At 51.6% G+C, this 24,178-nt stretch overlaps 6 protein-coding genes across 6 annotated transcripts; 3 read left to right on the forward strand and 3 right to left on the reverse strand.

The window, feature by feature from the left end:
- Window positions 1–1,992: 1,992 nt before the first annotated feature.
- M438DRAFT_237430 (uncharacterized protein) lies at window positions 1,993–4,458 on the forward strand (the record flags this gene model as incomplete). Its single annotated transcript, XM_029899481.1, has 2 exons — window positions 1,993–2,161; window positions 2,240–4,458. Coding segments are annotated over 2 exons (2,388 nt in total), but the record flags the coding sequence as incomplete, so codon positions are not given.
- A 555-nt stretch (window positions 4,459–5,013) lies between these two features.
- Window positions 5,014–6,355, forward strand: M438DRAFT_349747 (NAD(P)-binding protein). The gene is made up of 4 exons (XM_029906465.1): window positions 5,014–5,692; window positions 5,749–6,109; window positions 6,159–6,209; window positions 6,264–6,355. The coding sequence occupies exons 1-4, from the start codon at window positions 5,379–5,381 to the stop codon at window positions 6,312–6,314; spliced, it is 777 nt and encodes a 258-aa protein (XP_029755621.1). The 5' UTR covers window positions 5,014–5,378; the 3' UTR covers window positions 6,315–6,355.
- Window positions 6,356–6,508: 153 nt separating this feature from the next.
- Window positions 6,509–9,817, reverse strand: M438DRAFT_339830 (P-loop containing nucleoside triphosphate hydrolase protein; the record flags this gene model as incomplete). Its single annotated transcript, XM_029904260.1, has 4 exons — window positions 6,509–8,551; window positions 9,149–9,323; window positions 9,379–9,463; window positions 9,562–9,817. The coding sequence occupies 4 exons, from the start codon at window positions 9,815–9,817 to the stop codon at window positions 6,509–6,511; spliced, it is 2,559 nt and encodes an 852-aa protein (XP_029755622.1).
- Window positions 9,818–12,777: 2,960 nt separating this feature from the next.
- On the forward strand, window positions 12,778–14,342 carry M438DRAFT_359706 (uncharacterized protein; the record flags this gene model as incomplete). The annotated part of the gene is made up of 3 exons (XM_029907359.1): window positions 12,778–12,818; window positions 12,875–13,717; window positions 13,781–14,342. 3 exons carry the CDS (start codon window positions 12,778–12,780, stop codon window positions 14,340–14,342), a joined length of 1,446 nt encoding a protein of 481 aa, XP_029755623.1.
- Window positions 14,343–16,510: 2,168 nt separating this feature from the next.
- On the reverse strand, window positions 16,511–20,189 carry M438DRAFT_349749 (uncharacterized protein). The gene is made up of 4 exons (XM_029906466.1): window positions 19,278–20,189; window positions 18,849–18,985; window positions 17,801–18,769; window positions 16,511–17,476 (listed from the first exon to the last, which is right to left on the reverse strand). The coding sequence occupies exons 1-4, from the start codon at window positions 19,712–19,714 to the stop codon at window positions 16,656–16,658; spliced, it is 2,364 nt and encodes a 787-aa protein (XP_029755624.1). The 5' UTR covers window positions 19,715–20,189; the 3' UTR covers window positions 16,511–16,655.
- A 598-nt stretch (window positions 20,190–20,787) lies between these two features.
- Window positions 20,788–24,150, reverse strand: M438DRAFT_349751 (DUF1740-domain-containing protein). Its single transcript, XM_029906467.1, has one exon. The coding sequence runs from the start codon at window positions 24,089–24,091 to the stop codon at window positions 20,843–20,845; it is 3,249 nt and encodes a 1,082-aa protein (XP_029755625.1). The 5' UTR covers window positions 24,092–24,150; the 3' UTR covers window positions 20,788–20,842.
- Between the last annotated feature and the right edge of the window lie 28 nt (window positions 24,151–24,178).

The following is a 24,178-nucleotide window of genomic DNA, read 5'->3' on the forward strand; positions in this document are numbered from 1 at the left end:
TGGTGATAAATGTTGCGATAGATGTTCTGTTGAAAACCGCGCACTTCTGGAGATTGACCGCCTTCCAGCCCAAATCTTTGTTGCTCAATCATGAATTCGCGCATTGCAAGCTCCGCCGATGGACCACTGTCCGAGCCCCAGGTATTCCGTAGAAGAAATCGAAACGTCGCTCTTTGGAACAACAAGGAGCGGATTCCAAGGCTCTCAATCAGATCATGTACAGTCGGAAGAGTCTCTGCTTGATGGCACTTCGAAAGCACACGGTCCAGATTCAATGTGATCGAATAGAGACAGTCGGCAATGTGGCGGATGGCCGTCATGAAGGACTGCTCAGTCAAAGACACTCTTAGCTCATTTAGAGGCCTAGGGTAGGTACTGATAAAAAGCAGGACGTCGCGACTCAGCGGACATCCGTTCTCCCATTGTTCTCCCAGAAGCCTAGCAAACAACGGAAGAGCGTGTTGTGGAAGCTGAGTTAGTAGAGGTTGAAGTGCCTGCGATTTTATCGAGTGGCAAGCTAAGAGCATGAGCAGGATGATAAAGTACCAATCATTCTGGATTGTAGCATCGTAAAGGATGCCCAGTCTCTCCAGATCTGCCTCGTTTAAGTGCTCGTGAGCAGCAGCAAAGTCGGAAAGGCGCTTGGCACACTCATCACTTTGGAAGACGGCAGACCATTGAGGACCAAAGGGAAGAGCTGTATTAGGCAAAGGAGAATTGGACGTGGCAGATTGGGCGGTTATAGTAGGACTATTTGCGGCCGATGATTGCGGCAGAGCCGGTGTGGATATGCTCGCCTGTCTTGACGAGGTGGCAGAGGCATGTCTATTCTCCCTCAAGCGGGCAACAGGCTGGGCCGGGGACTGTCGAACAGCAGGGAGGCTCGGTGACTTGTCGTAGTGGTCGCTGGGAGCGGGCGAAGGGAGGAAATTTCGTCGATTTGACGCGTCTAGCACTGCAGCTTCATGGACATGTCCAAGTTCCTGGAGCGGAGAAGACTGTAGCGGTACAGTGGACGGAGATTCGTACGGAACCGTCTCGCAGTCAATGGCAACAGGAGCAGCAGCTTGTCGCTGGGCGTGTTTCCCGGAAGCACGAAGGGGTGGCTGAGAGAGGACAGTCGAAGGTTGCATCCACGAATACTGAGCCGGGCGGCCGAAGATGTTCCTCTGGGTTGCACTTGCAGCAGGGTCGGACAGAGCAGAGGGAGACTGGGCCATGTTGTCAGACATGTCACGGGCGCGTGAGAGTGTTTCCCATTGGCGCGTGGTGTGCGAGGCAGTTGGCGACGAGACGAGTATAAGTAATGCGCCGGATGAGGAAAGAGGGCACGCAAAGTTCACTCCGCAAAGGAACGCAATCTTGCTGTAAAGGCGTTTGCACAGGCTAGAGGGCAGGCAAGGCAGGCAGCCGCAAAGCTAAAGGTGGCTCGTATGACCTTTGCGGGCTCGCCTGAGCAGTCCAGGGCGGAGGGCAGGCAGTCGAAGACAGCAATGCAGAGTCCCCGGTCGCTCCTTCCTGCTCCGTACTCGTACTGTACTCGTAGTCTGTTCGGCACGCCAGCAATCGACGGCGTCGCGCAAACCTTCCCTTCGGCCTCCAGACTCCTGCCTCCAGAGTCCAGTCACTTCCTTCTGCAGCCAGCACGGACCTCGCGCATCGGAGGAGCCGCCCGTCCATTCTCCATTCCTACGACCCGTAGTCCTTGGTCCTTGGTCTTTGGTCCGGACGCTGCGACGGCGACACACCCCGAATCCATCACTCGACCGCGACAGGTTTCAGCTCGACACTTGACGGGCCCCATCTCGGCACCACGTCGAACAGCCGACTCGCAGCGACTCCGCGACACGCCAGCGCAGCGACAGGACAACAACAAGGCCCGCCTCGCCCACCTCGACTTCGATGATCCCGCACCAGTAACAAGCGTGTGCACCCTTCCGACAGCACGCCGTCATGGCCACTCGTCAACCCTCGGACCCCCTACAGGTCCCGCCCGGCTCGATTCTGCTCGTCGTCCATGACTTTATCGCCCGCAGCCCAGATGAGCTGAGTCTCGCCAAGGGCGACCGCATCGAACTCATCGAGCGCGACGACGACTTTGGCGATGGTTGGTTTCTCGGTCGCCATATGACCACCGGTGCTACCGGCCTGTTTCCCGAAGGTGAGATCCCTCAATCCTCCGCCCTCCATGCTCAACCCTCGTGAAACGCTTCCGCTCACGCCAACTCGTCGACCGCAGTCTACACGACTCCTGCTCCCCGAGGTACTCTCTTATCTACTCAGCAGATGCCCGTCCGCCGCAGTGACGCCCCCCAGCCCAACAGGCCCCAGACTGCAACTTCGACCACCTCGACACAATCCGCCAGTTCTTTACCAGCCCAGCGATCGTCGCAACACAACTCAGTCATGCACGAAACTCTCAGCGTCATCGACGAGCACATCACCGACATGCGCACTCCGCGCGAGAATGCCCTGACAAACATACACAGCCATGACACAGAAAGTATCTACAGTTCACACCCCGCCCATCGCCTGTCATACATCAACGGCCGCGAGACGGACGATGAGGAAAATCAGCTGCACACAGAAGCTGAAGTCATGCTGTGGTCTCCTGATCGTGTGGCCGAGTATCTCGAGGATCATGGTGTCGAACGGACCCATTGCGATACGTTTCGCGAACAGGAGATTTCTGGAGAAGTGCTTTTGACCATGGAGCAGTCGGCCATCTTTATCAAAGAGTTCGAACTTGGTTCCGTGGGAAGGCGACTGAAAACGTGGCAGAAGGTCAAGGCTCTTCAGGACGAGATACGCCAAAGCTCGACCAATGTGCCCCGAAGTGTGTCGGAGTACTCTGCTGCCGGCGACGATCTTCAGAGCGAAGCTGGAAGAAGACGGAGCCAGAGCGTGACAGCCTCGCCTTACAGACCCATCAGCAGCATAGCGACCCCATCCATGACCTTCCCCCGGCCAGAAAACGTACAGCGGCCCTCGGCTGCGTCGATTCGCAACCTCAACCATTCCCGCAGGCATTCGTCAATGGGCTCAATCGACAGTATGAACCGCTATTCTCACCACAGACAATCCTCGATCGGTACCACTTCTGGTGCACCTGCCACTACTCGCCGTCTATCCATTGCCCACGAGCCACCGTCTGACCCCGCCATCACTGTCCCGCAGAATGACGGCGGCCTCGGTGAGTACGGCTTCGGTTCAATCTCCTCTCCCCTTGATCTGGATCGCGGATACTTCTCTGGAAACGAAGTTGACGCTCGCAACAAGCGCAACGTTCTGCAGAAGAAGTCGATTTCGGGGCATGCCAGGAATGCTAGCGCTGCGACCGACTCTGCCCGTCACAGTGCCACGTACAAGAATTTCCCTAGAATGTCCAGTGTTGAGTCGATGCGCGATCCTGCCTCGCCCATCATGTCTCCTGCGTCCAGTCAATTCTCCTTCAATAAACCTGCAGCCAACCGCGCTGTCAGCAGCCCACACTCCGCTGTCAAGCCTTTGACCACCATGCAACCACCTGTGTCGCCTATCGTCACCCGCCTCGATCAGCCTTTCGCTGACAGCGATGCCTCCTCACTCAATCCTTCGCCTTCTCCAGCCTCCAACGCTCGATCCTTCTTCTCCAAGCCTCGCATTGCAGGCGGCCTTCGCATAGCTTCCGATGCCGTGACTCAAAACGAGAAGAAGCAGAGCGCTTTGAAGCATGAGCCTCTAGCTTCTCCTGCCCGCACCGGGTCTACCACTCCTTCGACTGAGACTCGTTCCTTCGATCTGCAAAAGTCCGACAACCAATCTCGAGTATCGACTGGCTCTTCAGGCGCTCTTGCTCCCCCACCCACTTCTGCGCGTTCGAGGCCGAAAGTGAAGAGCAAGAAGTCCACTTCTGCGTACACTCGTGGTCTCGAGAAGAAGTCTCCAGCTGAACAAATCGCCGACTGTGATTACAGTGGCTGGATGAAGAAGAAGTCTTCAAGCTTAGTAGGCTCATGGAAACCTCGTCTGTTTGTGCTCCGCGGTCGTAGATTGTCATACTACTACTCCGAAAACGACACTGAAGAGAAGGGCTTGATTGACATCTCGTCACATCGTGTCTTGCCCGCCGAGAATGAAAAAATGACAGGTCTACACGCTGCGCTAACAGGAGCCGGCTCTTCGCCAATGGTTCCACAAGGAACTATAGCGCCGTCGGCGGACGGACAAGGCCTCTTCATTTTCAAGTTGGTCCCGCCACGCCAAGGACTAAGCAAAGCCGTCAACTTTACAAAACCGACCGTACATTATTTTGCCGTCAACAGTAGGCAAGAAGGTCGATTGTGGATGGCTGCGCTCATGAAAGCCACGATCGATTACGATGCTTCGAATGCTAAGGTCACCACAAGCTATAGCCAGAACACGATAAGTCTTTCAAAAGCGCGCGCGCGTAATGAACGCCCGCCTGCTTTACAAGACACGATCGTCACACCGAAAGTCGTCCATGAGTTGGAAGATTCGTCCAGGCCGAAATCGAGCGGACTGGGCATTGGTGGACTTGACGAAACACAACCAGGAGCAGAACGAAACGGCAGTTTGAATGAATCGATGCAGAGCACCGGTGCGACATGATTTAGCTCCGAGAGTTGTAACATGCCTCTCCTCGCCATCTCAAAAACCGTCTGACTGATTGACTACGACACGACTTATGAAAGGAGGGATGGGCCGCTGCAGCTACCAATCTGTGGTAATTCTGTATTCCTTGTAATTATAATCCGCCACTTTCTTGTTTCTTTTACTCTTCCTTTTTATACTCATCCAAGCGGATTCAACCTTTTATCGCAGCATGCATCTTAAAATACTTGACTTTGTGTCCGTAGTCCGGACTTCTCCTATTCACAGAGGCTTCCTTTTTTTACATCACATCCTCCCCATGAGCTGAAAATTTTCACGCGCATGCTGTAGAAATGCAGAATGGTTTTGAGATTGGTTGCAGCCTTCCACTGAGAGGCGCTAACTTTCGCACCCTCAGTGGAGGGCTGCACTGGTCTTAAAAGCATTGTGCATTTTTTCAGCCCGGATGACCTTAGTCACAATCGCGAGAGGTGGCTAACTTATGAGAGTGACAAAATTTAGCACACGGGGAGGGCAGTTTGGATGTTATGCAACTTTAATGCAGCATTTCCGCCGTGCCCCGCCTTCGGGGGTCTCGGTGCAATGACATCCCGCCATCTCCACGACATCTCCACAACGATTAGGGTAGAGATGCGAACCTAGACGAGCAAGATTTACTAGAAAAGACAAGCCCTTCTCCTTCTTCTAGCACGTTTTCTTGGTCGCGTAACTTCGATCGTGACACCAAAGCCTCATCTAAGACACCATCACACCCAGCTGCCACGATGACTACATTGCTTGCTGGAAAGGTCGCCGCTATCACGGGTGCAGTGACGGGCATTGGACGAGCCATCGCACTCGAATACTTGCGTCAGGGAGCAGCTGTGGCGGTGAATCACTTCCCGGACTCGAAATCAGACGATCAATTCAAGAGCATGAAAGAGGAGGCGGGTGCTGGTGCAAAGCTCATTGCTGTGCCTGGCGATATTGCGAAACCAGAGACTGGAACCGACTTTGTTTCCAAGACCGTGTCCGAGTTTGGCAGATTAGACGTGTTTGTGAGCAACGCTGGAGTTTGCCAATTTGCCGAGTTTTTAAGGTGGGTGTGTACGCTTCAGGCAAAAGCAGTAATGTTATCTGACCAACTGTCTGTAGTTTGAGCCCTGATCTCCTCAAGTCGACAGTATCCATCAATCTCGAAGGAGCCTTCTTCGCCGTCCAAGCAGCGGCTCGCCAGATGAAAGAGCAGTCCCCTCAAGGTGGCAGCATCATCGGCGTGTCGTCCATCAGCGCTCTTGTTGGTGGTGCTGGCCAAACACATTACACGCCGACCAAGGCAGGTATCTTGTCTCTTATGCAAAGCTGTGCTTGTGCTCTGGGACCATATCGTATCAGATGTAATGCCCTGCTACCGGGTACGATTCGAACTCAGCTCAACGACGAGGACCTAGCAGATCCGCAGAAGAAGGAGTACATGGAAGGTCGCATCCCGTTGCGCCGATTGGGCCAGCCTCATGTATGTTCTCTGGCCATGATGAGATGGATTGCGCTGACAACATACTCAGGATCTTGCTGGTCCAGCTGTTTTCCTTGCTTCAAGCCTTTCGTCATATGTGGTAGGTTTCACTTCAACAAGGAGTTCTTTGCCAAAAGCTGACACATAGCCTCAGTCTGGCGCACAGATATTGGTGGACGGTGGCGCTTTTGTAAACTTCCAATAGACACTCTACGAACAAGCACCATTTGGATGTCGTCTTCCTCCTCAGCCAATCAATTGTGCCTCATCGATACTGATCTCACCTTTGTAAAGAGTCACAGCACGTGGGCAAGGAAGCACAGCCTATGCTCAGCGGAACGATACAAGGGTGGTCAGGACAACCTGAAATATGTGTGAGGGTATATCTACGCACTTCGTCTATTCTTCGAATCCATCGAAGCTCTCGCCCGAGTCGGATGCATCGCCTGACTCTTGAGGATTCCTACTCGCTGCAACAGCACCTTTCCTGTTGTTCTCAAGCTTTCGAATGTAGCCGCTCTTTGTGCTGATACGTGCTTTGGGCTTGCCGGTCTTGGTGTCCTTGCCCGAGGCAGATCTTCTAGTCTCGATACCACGCTTCTTGAGCTGCTGCTTGTCACGTTTACTGGGTGTCGGCAGGGCGTCAAGCAACCATTGTTGGATGTTTGTTGTGCCACCGGCCGCGCCTCTTTGCTTTTGGCTCGCGACGATGATATTGGCGACTGTCTTGATGGATGCCACGTCGTCGTCTGTGTAATAGGTCAAAGCAACACCGCCTTCTCTACCAGCACGGCCTGTACGGCCAACACGATGTACGTATGCAGCGGCAGACGATGGTGCATCGTAGTTTACTACGGCATTGATACCACGGAAATCAACACCGCGCGACAATAAGTCGGTGGTGATGAGAATCCAGACCTCACCCTTGCGGAAGCGTGTCATGACATGATCACGAGCGGTGTCGGAGAGATCTGAATGCAGAACGGCGATACGCGAGATACCACCTGCTTCAGCTGGGATGTCGTAGAGAAGCTCGGAATGCAAAGCCACAGCTCGCTCGATGGTTTGAGTGAAGATGAGGAAGGGAGCGCGTACGACGGGCTGTTTGTCGACACCCGTTGATGTGGGATGCAGCAGCTGACGGAGAGCCATAAGCTTACCTTGCTCGGTCGCGGCATAAATTAGACGATGATCGACGTTGGGTACAGCTGAGTCTTTCAGACCAACAACTAGACGCACGAATGGAGCGATCGGAACAGGGCTGGTGCTGGCACCAGAGAGAGTCTCCGCACGGGATTTGATGGTGGCCTTGACGAGCTCCTCAATATTAGAGCCCATAGTGGCAGACCAAAAACCAAGACGGAGATTGGGATTCGATAAGGCGTTCCATACACCCAGAGTTTGATCTCGGAAGAGGGGGTCCAAGAGGACATCGGCCTCGTCGAGAATTAGGAAACGAATTTGAGAAAGAGCATGTGAGGAAGTTTGCGCGTCTCCGATGGCATTTTTCAGGGCGGCAGGGGTTGAAACGAGAATGTCGGCCTTGACAGGGGGAATGTCCTTCTCGGAAACGTCTGTGGAGGTCGGCTGGTCCGAGCCAAGATGCATGCCCTTGCGCACATTGGTAATACGGATGGCGGTATTCAAAGCCAGCTTCCTGCCCTCGTTGGCGATCTGGCTGGCGAGCTCTTTGGTCGGGGCGAGTATGATGGCTTGGGGACCGGCTTGCGGTTGAGAACGACGTGAGAGGACCAGGGCGTGGATCAGGGGAATCATGAAGGCCAGGGTCTTTCCGCTGCCTGTCGGCGCAATGCTCAGGAGGTCGACATCCAGCACACTGGCCTCTTCTTGACCTTCTGAAGGCGTTTGGTCGGGCGAGAGCAGATCTGCGCGAGAGCCAAGCAGCAGCGGCAATGCGGCGAGTTGGACTTCGGTCGTTGTGCTGTAGCCGTTGTCCTTGATGTTCCGTAGCAGCGCCTTTGAGATGCGGTATCTGGGCCCAAGAGTGTTGAAATCTTCGACAGGAGCAGGGTACAGAGGCGTCGCCTGTTCGGCCGACTTCTTTGACTGCTTCTTGTCCTTGTCGCCCTTTTCCTTCTTTCTCTTCTTTGCGGGCGCCTCACTGCTTTGGTGGAACAGGGTGAGCTTGACTTTGTGGCGGCCGAGCAGTTGCTTGCGTTCTTCAGCGCTCAAGGCAGAAGGTACTAGGGCTTGTTCTTGCTGCAGTCTTGGTTGGTCGTCGCCAGAGTCGTGCTCTCTCTCCTTGGCCGAAGCACCACCGCCAAAGAAGTCCAGACTAGCCGACACTGGCTCGCTTCCTCTCTTGCGCTTCCGGTTCGAAGGTTGCGAGTCATCGTCATGATCAAAGAGTTGCGGATTCGACGCGGGTCCAGAGGATGGGGTCTGTATCTGCGTGGCAGCCGATGATGGCTTCTTCGCGAACTTGGTCGACCTTGTTAGCAGTCGTAACGGATCCATATGGCCGGTGCCTCGTGTTGTGTGTGACAAGTTCCTTCGTGAGCAGAGAAGATGAACAAGGGACAAAAAAATATCCAAATTCTGTCTGGCGTCGGCCAAGCTTCCTGCTCCGTCCCATCACCTTGTCCCGGGTCCGTCATTATCTCCGAACCCAGTCTAGCAGCTGTCACATACTAATATCTCATCAATGTTTTCGCACTCATACGTGATAGCAACACACAATCTCTAATCAGGGACAGTCCTGAAGGGCAGCAGAAAACATAAGAAGATTGATAAACAGACTTTTGAAGAGTCCAGGCAAGAAAGAAAAAATGGCGATCTAGGCTGTTGTACACGGCTAAGAGACTGGCTCATGTGTCACTTCCATATATGTGCATTTGCGATGCTTTTGCAGCGTCCGCCCCCCCCGGCGCCCAAGCATAGCCGACTTCCATCCACTATGCCTCTCCCTCCAGCTTCCTTCGCCTCTCGTATCGTATAGTCGGGCGCTTCTTGTCCGAAGGCTTAGTGGTGCTCGCCGTGAGAGCTTGATCGGTAACCGATGAGCTTCATGCGTCCAACCATCTCGCCGACGGTGAAGAAGCCAATCATCTCAGCAGCCACAACACCAGCCGTGATGAGTTGAGATGTGCCAATGTTGCGCATGGCCTGGAAGGGGTTTGACGGGCTGTTGGCGCCGGGGTTCTTGACGGCGCTCAAAAGGTTCTGGCCGTAGGTCTGGAAAGTCTGGACGTTACTGCGATACAAGGTGAGCGTGGGCGTACATGCATCGTCCAATGACGGGGACATACGGTGGGCTCATCTTCTGGCCGCGGGCGACGATTTTGGCCAGCTCGAGACCGACTTTGCCGTAGTAGACGGTAGGGGGGATCATGGCTATAAGAGAGGACGGCAGGGTCAGCGACTGTGCATTGGGCGAGACGACCGACACCATCCACGTCGGCGTGCCAAAGCAGGTAGCAGGTAGCACGTACACTGGACAAAGCTAATGACCTGGCCGGTGCGGCCGCCAATGCTGTTCAGGGCGCTGCCGGCAGCTCCGGCAGCCTTTGAGATGCCCGACTCGGCCGACGACTGGACTTTTGAGAGACCTTGCGAGGCCTGGCTTGTGGCCTTGGAGGCAGCGTTGGAGGCAGCGTTGGCAGCTTCCGATGTGGTCGAGGCGTGGCGCACAGCGATGCGGCCGATCTGAGGGGTGCGCAGAAGCATACGGGACGCCGAGAAAGACATGATGAAAAGCTGGCGCTGCGACAAAGGGCGGAAGATGGGAACGTGACGGTGCGTGGGTTGGACTCGCTCAGCTGTTGAAGACGCGCAGCCGTAGAAATCTACCTACTCTTGCCAAGGCACGAGCCCGACAAGCCCCGGACGCTGAACTTTGTCCACTCCAACCTCATCTCCTCCTCCCCTCGTCCCGTCATCGCCATCTCTATCGCAAGTACACTTCTCCGTTGCTCACATCCGACGTCTCTCCCGATCCGTACCAGCTCAACCATGCTCAAGTGCCGTCCTCTTTCGCTCTGAGTCTAAGTCTGAGTCTGAGCCTGAGTCTGAGCCTGAGTCTGTTGTCCTCTCTCGGCCTGAGTCCGCTCTTCGTCGTTCACATCGACCGAAAGCCTACAAAACGCTCAGCTCATATGGCAGCTCCCGATCTTGTCGTTGTAGTTCGATGTCGCTGTCTTCTTGATGCTTTGAATAGCTCTCGCAAAATGTCATTTATATTACTGCTTGGCTGCTTCTTTTATTGGAATTTGCGAGTGCTGTAGTATAGTATTTGTCGATTTTTCTGATCGTCCAGGAAAAATGATCAGTCACGTCGTTACTGATTGGAGGCACCACACTCTGTACTTCGCTCATCCGTCTGACTCCTGGATCTCAACACTTTCAAGCCCGGCTGTCAGAAGCAACGCGGCAAAATGAGAAATTCAATATTCAGCCGCAAATGGCTGCTGCAAGTATCTTGTATAACGCCTGTTCTGTCGTCATCTATAGATATAGAAAAGGACGTGTCTGTCTCAGCACCTCCTTTGGTTGGTTGGCGTAAGTTTCGTGTATATACCTGACCTCTTCATCAATGCGAAACATAAACTTGTACAGGTGTCGTCGATCCAAAGCCTTTGGAAGGAGTTCAGTGTGGCTGCCATCAAGTCCAGTCGCCAAAACGGCTCGGAAATGATTGTAGCTATCGCATGTGATTCGTCTCTTTTCTCTTGAGCATGGAGACGTCGGAGCCGACGGCATGCTGTCTTGGCTTCACGTGCAGTAATATGTATTTCACTCTAAGAGTAAGCGAATACTGTAGTTCGTGGGGTCTGATTGATCTCAATCCTCAAACGATGATCCCATGTCGTCAAACCTTCCCGCTCCCAGAAACCTTGCCATACTGCCAGTTTCCATCGAAAAGCGAGCATATCGCTTCGGAACGGGAAACGTACATCCCCCCAGCGATCATCGTCAGTTACAAGGAAGCCACAGTTCCAACCCCAGATATCATCGACTTACTCCGGCTCACATGTCTGAATTTTAAAACGGCCTGAGAATCAGCTGTGCTGCCCACGAGCACAAACATGGAACAGTAGCTTCCGTCTCGTGATGTAGAACGAGTAGCCTAGCTTCGAGTCCGCTCGAGCGACCGACCACCCGCCGGTCCTGCCCCACTAAGCAAGTAAACCAGCTCTAAAATGGACCCTCACTGAAGACGACCGAGGGTCCAGTTCAGTCCGAGGTCAGATAATCCGTGCGCCAGTCGGCGGAAATTGATATCAAGCACACGAAGTTTGCTTATCCAGCACATGTGGCCACTCCCATAGCAAATGCTAACGTTTACGGAGTACATAGTTTCAAAAATGCACAAACTTGTTGAGATCCAGACGACTGTCCAGAAAGAGACCGAGTAACCCGCACTTATAGTAGATTCTCTCCAAGTCCCTAATGTTATTGAGCACTTTAAAATCTAGAGATGCTGGCCTTACAAGTATTGATAGGACATGATTAGAGTTGACATGCGCTCGTTAAGAAAGCTCCTCCGCTTGGTATCAGCTCCCGCGTCTGTCGGCATGCACTTCTCGTTTGACGGTCGACCTGCATATACATGGTACATCTTACATGTACTATGCGCCTGAGCGCGCGAATGATTGCCTATCGGTCCACGCTAAAGACTTACATGCAAAATCGAGGGCTCACGGCAACAGAGTGACTACTACATTGTGCGATGAAATGGTATGCTGTCCTCGGGACTAGTATCAACCGACGCTGCTAGACATGGTGCTCGATATGTACCAGTCGATCGGACATGTTTTCCCGGTCGCCGTTTGTGCTTCTTTCTCTCGAATGCTCGCATGTTCGTTACCGGAGATTTTTTGAAATGTTGACCTGTGGATTGCTGATAATGCTTGGACCATCCACACTAAAAGTGGCTGGCGTTAGGGCCGCCGTAAAATAGCGATTGCCGTGACCTTTGAGTGATCAGTTATCGCCGATTGTATGCTCGTGCGGACAGTGCTGCTCATGGACCAACTCTTGTTTACACTGCCGACCCAAGCATCGAGATACCAGAAGATGCGAGCTGCAAGTCATTGCATGAGGTGCTGTAGAGCACCTTGGCCTGCAGTCGTGTTTGCTCGCTCGGCTGTGGAGGCCCATGCACGACCTCAATTGTGGACAAGAGGATTGTGGTGGCTCGCTCCTCTGCCCTGTGCCAGACAAGTGCTCAATAATAAGTAAACTACCACATTCAATCGAGCGCCGATCAGGCCTTGCGCCGAGCGGCTTGCGGTAGACGGAGAGACCCCTCATTCGCCATTGAGCGACTAAGTTAGCCTATTGTGGGCACGAGCGTGCGCATGTCCAATGCTTCCCCACCTTCAAAGCGGGCTGGCCGGTTGCTGCTCTGAAGAATCAAGGTGGATAGTGGGTGGTATCGGCGGGTGATAGCTCGATGCAGGCGCCTCAGCGAGAAGACCGGCGACTCTCCGACGCCTCTCATTACCTTCTGATCTCATCATGCCATGCCACTATTACCCACTACGCGAACTCTTGCTAGACCAAAATTTCAGTAAATCCACCAAGACTGCACTGCAACGCAGCCGAGCTCACCATGTTCATATACCTCGTCCCCCCGGCGGACCTGCAAGCCTCCTTTTCCTATCCTTGAACGACAAGAGCCTCTGCTTCCACTTTCGTTTTCCGTCATGCTATTGTCTTCTTGGGCGGGGTCTGCAATTTTGCTTTTGTAAGCATTTGTTTTCGTTCCTCTCACTATTGCAATGTGCTTACCAACATCCCCAGCATCTTCCGTTATCTTCGATTGGTTGTCAACCTCATCTCCAATTGGACATACAAACCGACCCCAATCCCAGACAGACCTAATTACTCCAACAAAGATGTCACCGTCATCATTCCGACCATCGAAGGTGAAGGAGAAAACCTCTGCCGCACGATAAAGACATGTTTGGCAACCCAGCCTTTCGAGATTCTCATTGTCACAATCGATGCAAACATAAAAAGAGCCGAGAGGACCGCTGCTGCGCTGAACAGCAGCAAGATCCGCGTATTGAGTGTTGCGAAAGCCAACAAGCGTAGCCAGATGTGTGCTGCTATCCCCCATGTCATGACCAAAATCACCGTCTTCGCAGATGACGACGTGATCTGGCCCACAACGCTTCTTGCATGGATCCTTGCACCATTTGAAGACGATGAGATGGGTGGAGTGGGAACATCTCAGAGATTGATGCGTCCAAAAAAGATGACTATCTGGAGTTTTCTTGGATCACTCTACCTAGAAAGACGCAACTTTGATTGCTCTGCATGTCTTCACATTGACGGAGGGCTACCTTGTCTTTCGGGCAGGACCGTCGCGTATCGTACATGTATCTTGCAAGACGATGCTTTTACCCATGGCTTCACACACGAGACATGGAGAACTTTCCAACTCAATGCTGACGACGACAACTTTATCACTCGTTGGATGTATACGCATGGCTGGAAGATCACCATGCAATATCACAAAGCGTGTGAAGTACAAACCACTCTCGAAGACAGCCCGAAGTATCTGAAACAGTGCCTTCGCTGGGTTCGCAGCAATTGGAGAAGTAACTTGACAAGCATGTTTGTTGAAAGACATTACTGGAGGTATGCCTGAGCTCTGTTCAATTGTGCGGTTCTGGAGATGAGCTGACAACTGAGAATTCGTAGATTAACGCCCTGGACAACATACGCAGTTTTCCAAACTACACTGACAGCATGGGCTTTCACGGATCTGCTGCTCTTTTTTCTCTGCTACAAAGCAACCGAGGAGCTGCCTGCAGACACCCAGCAGACCGTTCTGACTGCGGTCGGTATTTGGATTTTCGTATTTGCAAAGTCGATCAAGCTATATGGCCACTGGATTCGCTATCCCGCTGATCTGCTATTTTTGCCCATCTCGATCCTGTTCGGTCATGTGCATGGTTTCATCAAGCTTGCAGGGTTGATGACGCTTTCTGCTGTATGTTGCTTGTTCTTGCGAAACGGCGATGACATTACTGACCACCTTGCCTTGCAGACCTCCTGGGGAAGTCGCGATGGCGCAGACGAAGACAACCAATACAGAATGATCAAACTCCCGCCGTACCACACCGATGATCTCGAAGCATCTCCTCAAATGGCTTCCAGTTCCGCCACATCGTTGTCCGGCGCACAGTACCCTCCACCTTACAAAAAGCACGAGCCCAATGAGACTTGCCCATTGCAAGGCCACTATATCCACGACTTATGACGATCCGATACCCCCGAAGAGCAACACATTTAATATTAGACAAAAGGAGGAAACAACATGTTTTGGGAAAAAGAAGGCTCATGCCTGGATTGAAAAGTCAGGATTCAAAAGATACTGTCGATTCTGGATTTTGAAAAGGGGCTTTATTGCACTGTTGCAGTCCAGAGGGAGGGAAAACGTCTCTTCAGCAATTGATTTCCAGCGTTGGTGTTCCAGAGGCGAGTGCTTTGCGGCGTTATCATTCCATTCAATACATCTGGTGAGATTTTCGAAGAGCGACAGCAGATGCGTATAGCAGGCAAGAACAGTTTGAACAATGGTTCTCATCATGAGAACATTGATGTATTATATGCATAAGCTTTGCAATCACAACAAGTCGGAATTCGCCAATCGATACTGCCTCTTTCCAACCGCTGTTCCTGCATCAAGCCATCGGCCGCAAGCGCAGCCGTCTCGTGCCGACACATGAAGTTCTGCCTAACATGCCTGCGGCGATCAATTCGTGATTCCAAAGCCACGGCGGACCGTCTCCGTCACCCGAGCGAGCTCGCTTCGACTTTGCTGAATGGTGGGCCCCTTCTGGCGGGTTGTTTGATGAACTGATACCTGGGTGAATTTGCTCTGATTCGAGTCAGAACTCGCCAGGTCAACACTAGTCCGCTATTGCTCACAAGGTACGACGTCAGGACACTATGGTTCGCGATCGAGTATTGTCAGACAGGTCTGAGAGGCTAGGCAATGGTATGATGGAGCTGCAGGTCGCAAAACGAGCAACTTGCCGGCGTTTACATGCATGTTAGCGCTCGCTTGCTGCATGGATTTCGAAGCCTCGGAAAGGAAGGACCGTCTTTGAAGCGCATGTGCTCAACCGTTTCTTCTCTAGATTGAGTGTTGAACGCTTGACTCGGAAGACGGTGATCCAGTTTTGGTTGAGCTACTTACAAGCTGTTAGTACTCACGTGTAGCAGATCTGCTGACCTGACTACGATTTTTTCCTCGCAGTCTCCGACTCTATCAAACAAAGAGCCCGAGCTCGATGCACGTTGAACCCTGATTTGTATGCAGATGCGTGCGAGCGCGCAGCTGGCATGTGCGCGATGCCGCAACTTACGCACGTACCCCGACAAACTTTGTGCTCGTCCGCATTATCTCCATTCCAACCTCAGTGCTTGGCTGGCTGAAGCATCTCCCAAGAACTTGCTGACTGCAGGCCTCGCTCTAAGTTTCTTCGTGTCGGCAATGCCGTGTTGATGCAATGCGTGATCAATAAAACCATTGCCGCCATGCTGGGATGGGCGGCTCTCTTTCAAATATGACACGTCTGAACCCGCAGCGATGGCCGAGTTATATGCCAGCACAAGACACATAAAAGAGAAGTTGCGCAACCAGGCCTCATGTCACGCACGTGCTTGATCAACAACCTTGCAGCTTTTCTTTGATGAGAGACCAAGTCGACTCATGCACTCCACTTGTCGGTGCCAAAACTAAGACACGGACTCTCGAGAAGAATACGCGTTCGGCTGCCACCTCAATGCACGCGTGAACTCCAATATAGTGTAGATGGGGCGGAGGCTCGTGCTAACTGTCAGACTCAACCTTAATTGTTGCTCTGATAGTAGGTCACCCCGTACCAGCCGCACAACCATTACGTATGCTTCCTCCCCTTGTGCCAAAGTCTGTCACGCTTATGGCTGTAGAACTGCACAGTGATTTGTGAATTCAAGTCGCGTCCAACGAGAGCACGTGGGCGACTGGAGAAGTTGCAGGTATAGCGTTTATCATCTTGACACAAGAATCCGTATTGTAAGTATGGCGTTGTTTGAAACAATAATCACACGCCAGATTCTTTGCAAATACTCAGCACCGGTGCAATTTTCAGCACCAGGCATGAGAAACCCCGTCATTGGAATACCAAGCGCGTGAGATCCCAGAATCTCACGTACCTATGGTCACTACGACTAGGTAGCTTTCAAAAGACACCGAGGTTCTGATGACTCTGATATGCCTGTGTGGCTAGCTCGCTCGCCCTCTCAATACAGATCTCAAAACTACCACGTTTCTATGCTCTTGGTGATTTGGTAGAGCATTTAGTGCCTGTGGTTTGTGGCAACCCTGATGCGCATGATTAGGTTTCTCAGTTCACCCAAAACGAGACTTCGTAACTTGGTGTTCAGTCTGCTTATGCGTGTGATACAAATAGCTAGAGCTAACAGACTGGAATCGGATTTCATGGGCCGAACTGTCACAGGTTCGTGTAAAATTTCGCCCGTTCCTCTGACACACGCTGGCGGCCAAAACTCTCGGTAAAATCGCCTAACTTTTCTGTTTGTCGACACCATCCATCGCGCTACCCAAGATCGAATCAAACGTCAAGTTCGGATCATATACGCTGACTGGTCTTGTCGTATGAGGCTTGCCACCAGTAGCCGGTCCAGGGGATGAGAGCTCCAAGCCAAGGCCTACAGTCTTTCGACTTTGGACCTTGATGGCAGGACTTGCGCTTCTGTTGGCTGGTAGCTGGGCTCTGACGACGGATGGAGAATCTAACACTACTTCGAGTTGATGTTGCGAACGAAGTGCCGAAGATAGTGCTGGATTTCTAGTACTCCATTTCTCCGCTACCTCCCAGCAATGGCTCCGAAAGTAGATACCTTCGACGCCATGATGGAAGACATCAGCAGGAAGGTGAGCAATACCTCCTGTCTTGGCTGCCCCAGTAGAACTGATGTTTCTAAGCGCATCTTCTCGGGCCCATGGAACACCGAACTTGGGGGATTCGCATAGGAAATACTCGACATCTTTGGTATGGTGGAGCTGTGGGCCGTCGACACAAACCATTGGCAAAGCTTGCAGTACAGCGTACATGAAAAGCCATTGACCCATGCGGATTTCTGTCAACTGCTTAATGGTGCAGTGTCGTGCCGTCTTTCGCTCGACCTCTCTGAAGGAGTTCAGAAACGGAGAAGGAGGTACGTCGGTGTTGTGTGAAGCTGTCATGATCTCTGCAATGTCATCGTCCTTGAGCTTTTTCGACATCGCCTTTGCCTCTTTCTTCGCGTCTCCCCATCCGGTACCTGAGCGAGTCTGTCTCAGGGATGGAAATATCGGAAGATCAAATGGGATCGGTGGTTTCACTAGACGAAAGTGGTCAGTGTTATGATTGCGTGCAGATTGGTATGAGACCATAAAGCCTTCTGACACCACGTGTCTGTTGTCTTGCACTATCTCCTCCCCATGTGCTAACATTTGTCACATTGACTCTCAAGCCGCAGCGATGCGCATTGATCGACGCATCAAAATGCACGATGATATTGAGCAATATCACGTCGTCCACAGAGAGCGATACTTGGAGGTCTTCTCTTTGGACCTAGCTCCACTCCTGAAAACCATCGTGCATTTCTACAGCAGCGACAGTTTCAAACTTAAGCACACGGGGAGGCTGTACTTCCAATACGTACCTGGTGGTGATGAACGATCGTACTCGCTAAGCACTGCCCGGAGCGCACGAACGTGTGGTGCAGCTGTGTCTCTGTCGTCGATCAAGATGCCGTCTGCGGTACGATTCGTTAGGCTCGAACGGTCTGCCAGCAGATCGTACATTGCGCATAGATCGCGGTACAAATCTTGACAAACGATACGATTGAGGCCATTGGTTTCGAGCTCGTTTCTCTTCGACGCCTTCGGCGGCCATGAACCATAGCGAGTTTTGTAAAACGACATAACAAACTTCCGGGTGGCAAAGAACGAATCTCGCAAGCCATTGAAATCGACTTCCTTGCGCTCATCGGCAGTCTTGCTGTTCAAAGTCCCGCTGAATAGCGCAGGGAAATCGAAGTTCTCCAAAGTCTGACGAACACTCGCCGTTCGCTTATCCAGATCCATTGCGGCGCGGCCGAGTCTGTTTGACGAGATGGGGCTGATAAGTCTGAGCTTTGGATCTTGCAACCTCAATAGCTCGTCATACTTTCCAACAGCGTGTGTAAAAGCTTCGTTGTATAGCTTGATACTCTTCATGCGCTCTCCCAGGACAATCCCTTCAATGGTCTTCTCGCGACTTGACCCAAGGTCTGCCAGGCCAAGCTCGTCCACGTAGCTGTCAAAACTGGACGTTACAATGTCGCCGAACGTAGAGCCGTCAAAATTCGAGAACCCAAATTCTCTAATAGTTTCTGCAAGTCTCATGAAGACGGAGAAAACGGTCGGATTGCTTCGAGTAGCGACCAGGGACTGACCAGTAAGGAAGGCGAAAAGGTTACGGATCGCAACAAGTGTCTCCTCATCTTCTGAAAGGCCTTGAGAGTTAGATGTTGGTAATAATACCGAATCAGACTTCAGCGCAATTGGCATGAAAAGCAGATAATTTGTAGATCCACTCTTAGGCGTTGTCGGAGGTGTGCTAGGATCATCTAGCCTCAGGTTGGCTACTACTGAAAGAGCTACAATCAGTGTCTGCTCGTACAGAGGCGCTAGGGGCCTAGTCAATCGGGCATTACGCTGTTCACGAACCTGTTTCGAGTGGCAGAACCATCTCGGACAGCAGCTTAGACGAATCTAACAGCGCCGACTGTATGCGGAACGAGGGGCCTTTGCCAGAGGTTCTTGGAAACAGATAGACTTGACAATCTGCAGAATCGTCCCATAGTCTAAACATTCAGTGCCAAATTAGCATGTTTCTCGGATGTTAAGCGATCACAAAGCCGACGTGGACACCAGCATCTACCCCCCATCGCAGTAAAGAGTTACACGAAGCGCTGAATGTATCCATCCAAGTGTAGAATGCCTCAAGAGAGGACATGGGTACAACAGAGACGTTCAGTGGTCCGAGTAATACTTTAGGATACGATCGAAGTTATGTGTGGTCGTTGCGCAGCCCAAGAGATCAAGATCACACAAGGTGGTCATCCTCTCAAAACGTTTCTATCGTTTCATACGTACTCCGGTAAATGCTCCGAGCGAGTAAGACCAGCTATGTCGTAAGAGTGCAATTCTGGGTGGCCAAGGATCCATGCTGTAGGTTTCTGGTCTACTCGTTCGGTACTTTGACTTCGCCCAAACCACGACTTTCGCTGGCTCTTTTTATCATCCCTCTCGGTGGTAGATGGGTCTAACGTGCTTGTGGTAGACGTGCTGGAGACTCTGGCAGACGTAGATGAAGGGGGACTTCCGTTCCGAAGACGGGATGACGGTCTGGATCGAGTGTTAGGCGACAGAGGACGTCTATACTCGGCCTCCGGCTCTGGCGTAGGCAGGAACCCAGTCTTCTCGACAGTAGGAGAAGCTGTGGGTGAGCTCTGAGCACTGCGAGCAGAGTGCCCAGAGAAGCTTCGAGATTGGAAGAAGGACGATGCCGTCTTCTGTAGTCTCATGCCCATTATGGTGGTTGCCGAAATTCCGGGGTATGTATATACACGAAGGCAACCTTGGATGAGTATCACGAAGGGACCGAAACAACTAGATGCTTCGGATGGGTTGTAATGTAGAGAGGACGAAGAAGGGATAACACGAATTGCCGAGTTCCAGCGTGCTTTTGGCACTTTGTTACACTGATGGAGGTCGTGCATGCATGACGCAACCCCGTGGACAATTTCCGCCGGGAGAGAGGCGAAGTCTGCACGACGACCAACGAGCACAGAGGGGGCTATGTCCTTGAAACAGTCCGTGACACATTCGACATCAGAAATAGCAAGGTTCCCGATACCCTGACTGACACGTCCTCATCTCAGAAGCCAATCGAGTCGCTGTTGCGGGCACTCTGCGTTCATGCGCATGGCGAAAAGCTGTCAGGCGTCTATTTGTTGTGGGCGTTTCTTAGACCTGATCACCTGGGCCTCCCCCAAAGCCGTGTGCTAAAGTTTGTTACTGCTGTTAAAATGCACGATGATTTTCGAAAGTAGAGCTAGGCCCAAGGAGAGGGCGTTAGATAGCCGCTCTCTGTGGACGACGTCCTCTTACTCAATATTATTGTGCATTTTGATGGCTAGAACGATGCGCATCGCCGGCGGCTTGAGAGTTAAGTTGAAGTCATATACTTTAGCATATAGGGAGGCAGCACTTGCTTGTTGACTTGCGAAAAGGCAAGGCTTTTCGGACTTATTTCTTGCATTGGTGATCCATCTCGGTGACAATTTCTGGGAACTCGGCAGATGACCATGATCGATTTTATGAAACTGCTCTTTTCGACTGCATCACCGTTGCTTCGCCGCCAAGAACATCGGAATGCTGTCGGACGCGCGTATACAGCTTGCCGACCAAGCACCTTCATTGGTTTCTCACAACCTTTACGTGTATCGGAATCTGTCTCATCAACTCTCCCACCACAGCGATGCGCATTCTTCTGTCCATCCAACTCTACAATACTATCGAGTATGATATCGGAGTTACTCCTCGCAAGACGCTGCCGCCAAGCCTCTCGCAAATGATTATGTGATACAGCACTATCCAATATTGGCCTGAGGCTAGCTTACGAGAGGCTGTCAATGTCAGCGAGCATAATAAATTTCTTATTCGTTTTCTACCAAGATGGCCTCGAGCCCTTCTACCCTTATTCGCAGCTCTCTTTCAGCGAGAACGTTGTATAGTCGCCTCAGATCTCGTTCCTCCCAGCTTAGTTTATCGTTTCTGTCAAAAGTATCCAACCCTATTAGTACCCAATCCTTCGACCAAGGAAGAGTATGTAGACCAGAGAGGAAAACCTGTTTTAGCTTCCTCAAAGGCTGCTGTTCAACCGCGTTCTTGCGCTTTGCAAATGTTGATGTCACTACTGCTTCCTTCAAGGCCGCCTGTTTCTCGAACTGGAACCACTTCATCCAAAGTAGCTGAGAGAACCGAACCGGACTACCAGCGGCCAACAATGCACGATTGAATGTCGATCTCACGGATTCTGCCGTAGCTCCGGAAGACTGGTTCGTATATCGAAGCAATTCTTGGCTGATTGCGAATGTCCATCCTACAAGAGGCGACTGGCTATTGGTCAAGACTTGGGTCTTGAGTATTGATCTTACTCTGTCATCAAGCCGGAAGCGCACTTCATTGTCTCGATACATCTCGAGGAAAATGGTATTGGTTGGGAAAAGCTTGATGCTTGCCTCTAGCTCACATCGTAGGAATGCAGGCCGGTATGCTCTTTTCTGCCGGACGTGATAAGAAAGGATGCTCGCTTTGATCTGATGCAGCAGTTCAAGAAGAATATGGTTTTCCGAGGACCTTTGTGTCGATGCGTGATATTGCGTTTGTATCGTGTTGATAGATGCACATAGTCCATCGGATTCGGTCAGATATGCCACGAGCGCTAGCATTTCTGCATTTAGAGCAGCTAGATGGGGTTGAGATTGACTACTTGCGTGTTCGAACCCGTCCTTGAAGGCCTTGCGTAATCTCAATAATGTCACAGTTGACATTGACGTAGACTCACTGTCAATCGAGGCGTCACCGCATCCGAAAGAGGCGAGATGAGATACAGCCGTTTCTGCGTTGTTGGTCTCGAGATCACACCAGATCAATCCTCGCCAGAGCAACACGAATTCCTGCTGTGCTGCAGCTGAAAAGCTAGCCTTCATCTTGATTGCGCCGGTCCAGATTTGAATCGCTTTGTCAGTCTTTCCCAACTTTGCTTCGATTGTAGCACACGCATTGTACAGTCGGAGACTTGACGGTCGTTGCTTCAAGATTTTCTTAGCAACCCGGGATGCCTCGCTAGGGAAACAAGAAAGCTGGAACGCCAGATAATACTCGGCCAAGCCGTCGTCGGATGGGTACAGCTGTACTAGACTTGATAGTATTCTTTGTGCAAACCGAGCCACGTCCGGCTTGGTTTGTTGGTCATGAGAACTCCCATCTGATGGTGTGCTTGACCTGGAAAGACCTTGAAATGCACGTGAAAACAACAAATCAGTTGATGTTTGGTAGCACGGCATGAGGTTTTCGTCTAGATTGCTGTGATCGCTGATCGCGAGGTCAGAGTGCAATAGTCCATGATCAAGGAAGACATCATTTCGCCACCTGCGCCGTGATGCAGGAAGACGTTGAGTGATGGATGTATCGTTCATCTCAGGGAGACCTAGATAACAAAACAAGGCGTCAAGAAAACCATCGCGGCTCAAAGCACTTGTCGTCGCCGCCAGTACTTCTTGAAGGTCGGAAAAGAAAACGACATGGAATGGATCTTCGTTGCCAGGTTGATCCATTGTTCTTCCAGGAAATCGCAGCAGTTCATTCATCGTATTTTCGAGAGTGGAGAAGGACTTGAAAGGTAGACTCGAAGCTAACTTACCATCTGGCAAGATGCTTCGAAGTTCTGGATCAATACCGTCATCTTGATCATGTATGCACCACCCTCGTGCACCTTCTTCACCAAACCGTGGTCTTTCGCTCTCCCAGAACTTTTCGAAATCGGCAAGGATGAAATCTCTTCCAAGATGAGCAAGGTGCTCGGGTCTGAATAAGTGATATTCGCAAAGAGCTTGCCATGTGGCTATGGACAGTTCAACGTAACCCGTGTCTCGTAGGAAGAAGGTATAACGCAAAGTCAGGTAGAGTATCATGTGCTGTGCCTCAAGGTTATGATTAGCATTATTATTGGAACCGAGTGTGCGGAGGCTGCGAATGAAGAAAGCCTTGACATCCTCGAAGCGGAACTCGACTGGATTCGCCTGGCAAGCGTTCAAGTAGAGGGTCCAGATCGGAAAGCTCGTCAGATGCTGTTGAAGGGTATCCTGTAGCTTTTGCTTGTATTTCTGCGCTTCCAAAGTGATAGAAGCTTCACTTAACAATCTGAGGAGCAGCTCCTCACGCAAGGGGGCTTCATTTTCAGGAAACTGCTTTAGTGCCTTTTCGTACACAGCGATGCGCAGATCTGCCAAGGTCTTCCTCTCGCTGTTGATCATAGACGAAGCATCGAAAGCAGGACTGACGAGGTGTTCCTGATGACTTGCCAGGTCAAGCCAGGCCTGAAGGTCGGAGGGATTGATTTTTGTCGCTCTGATGAGCTGAATGTTACGCTGACGAGCTTGGAGATCAGCAGTCGGAACCAAGTCTGAGGATTTCTGCACTTGAGGCGCATGTGATTCCGGATACACTAGATCCCTGAACGAACCAGGATCATTGGGAGAAGACACCGGATCAGCGTCGATGTCAGTAGAAGGTGAAAACACAACAAAGTCTTGGGCCAGATCTAGCTCATTTTTGTCATGAGCAAGCAAAGCGGGAAGTTCTTGGTTTTTTGAACGCTTGAGCAGGAGTCGTTGAGGAACTTGCTTCGACGCGGCAGACTTGTCAATGATGAAAACCTTGTCGATGGTACTTTCAGCTCGGTCGATTTTGAACCTAAGATCCAGGCCCAATATATTTCCGTAACCCACCCGCTGATAAGGTGGTATGCTATACTTATGCAAGCTTTGGTAAGCAACGTTCTGGCGGTCGCCCTTCCCATCAAATATAAAGAGATCAGAATCCTTATCATGGCGGACTAGAAGTGGTTGTTTGGTAGCAGAAGGAACGCGAGAGTGCCGCCGTTGATGGTGTCCATTACGGGAATGCGGCTCCGATGTTGCCGATTTGATTCGAGATGGTCCATGATCGTGAGGTGGACTGTTTGAAACACGAGGAGTCTTATGACGCTTCACGGAGTGATGGGGGCTCTCCGAACTGCGTTGTCGCTTGAGAGTTGTAGGTATTGACGGTTGTTCTTGGACAGGAAGCGTTTTCGCGCGAAAACTCGAGAACTTTGGGACATCTCTAGACGGTTGCGACATGTAGGAGTGCCACTGTTTAGGAATATCGATAATAAGTGGATTGTTCTTTATCGGCTGTCTGCACCATGTGGTCGCAATGCGTGAGGG

This window comes from Aureobasidium pullulans, assembly GCF_000721785.1.
Source record: "Aureobasidium pullulans EXF-150 unplaced genomic scaffold scaffold_33, whole genome shotgun sequence".
NCBI lineage: Eukaryota > Fungi > Ascomycota > Dothideomycetes > Dothideales > Saccotheciaceae > Aureobasidium > Aureobasidium pullulans.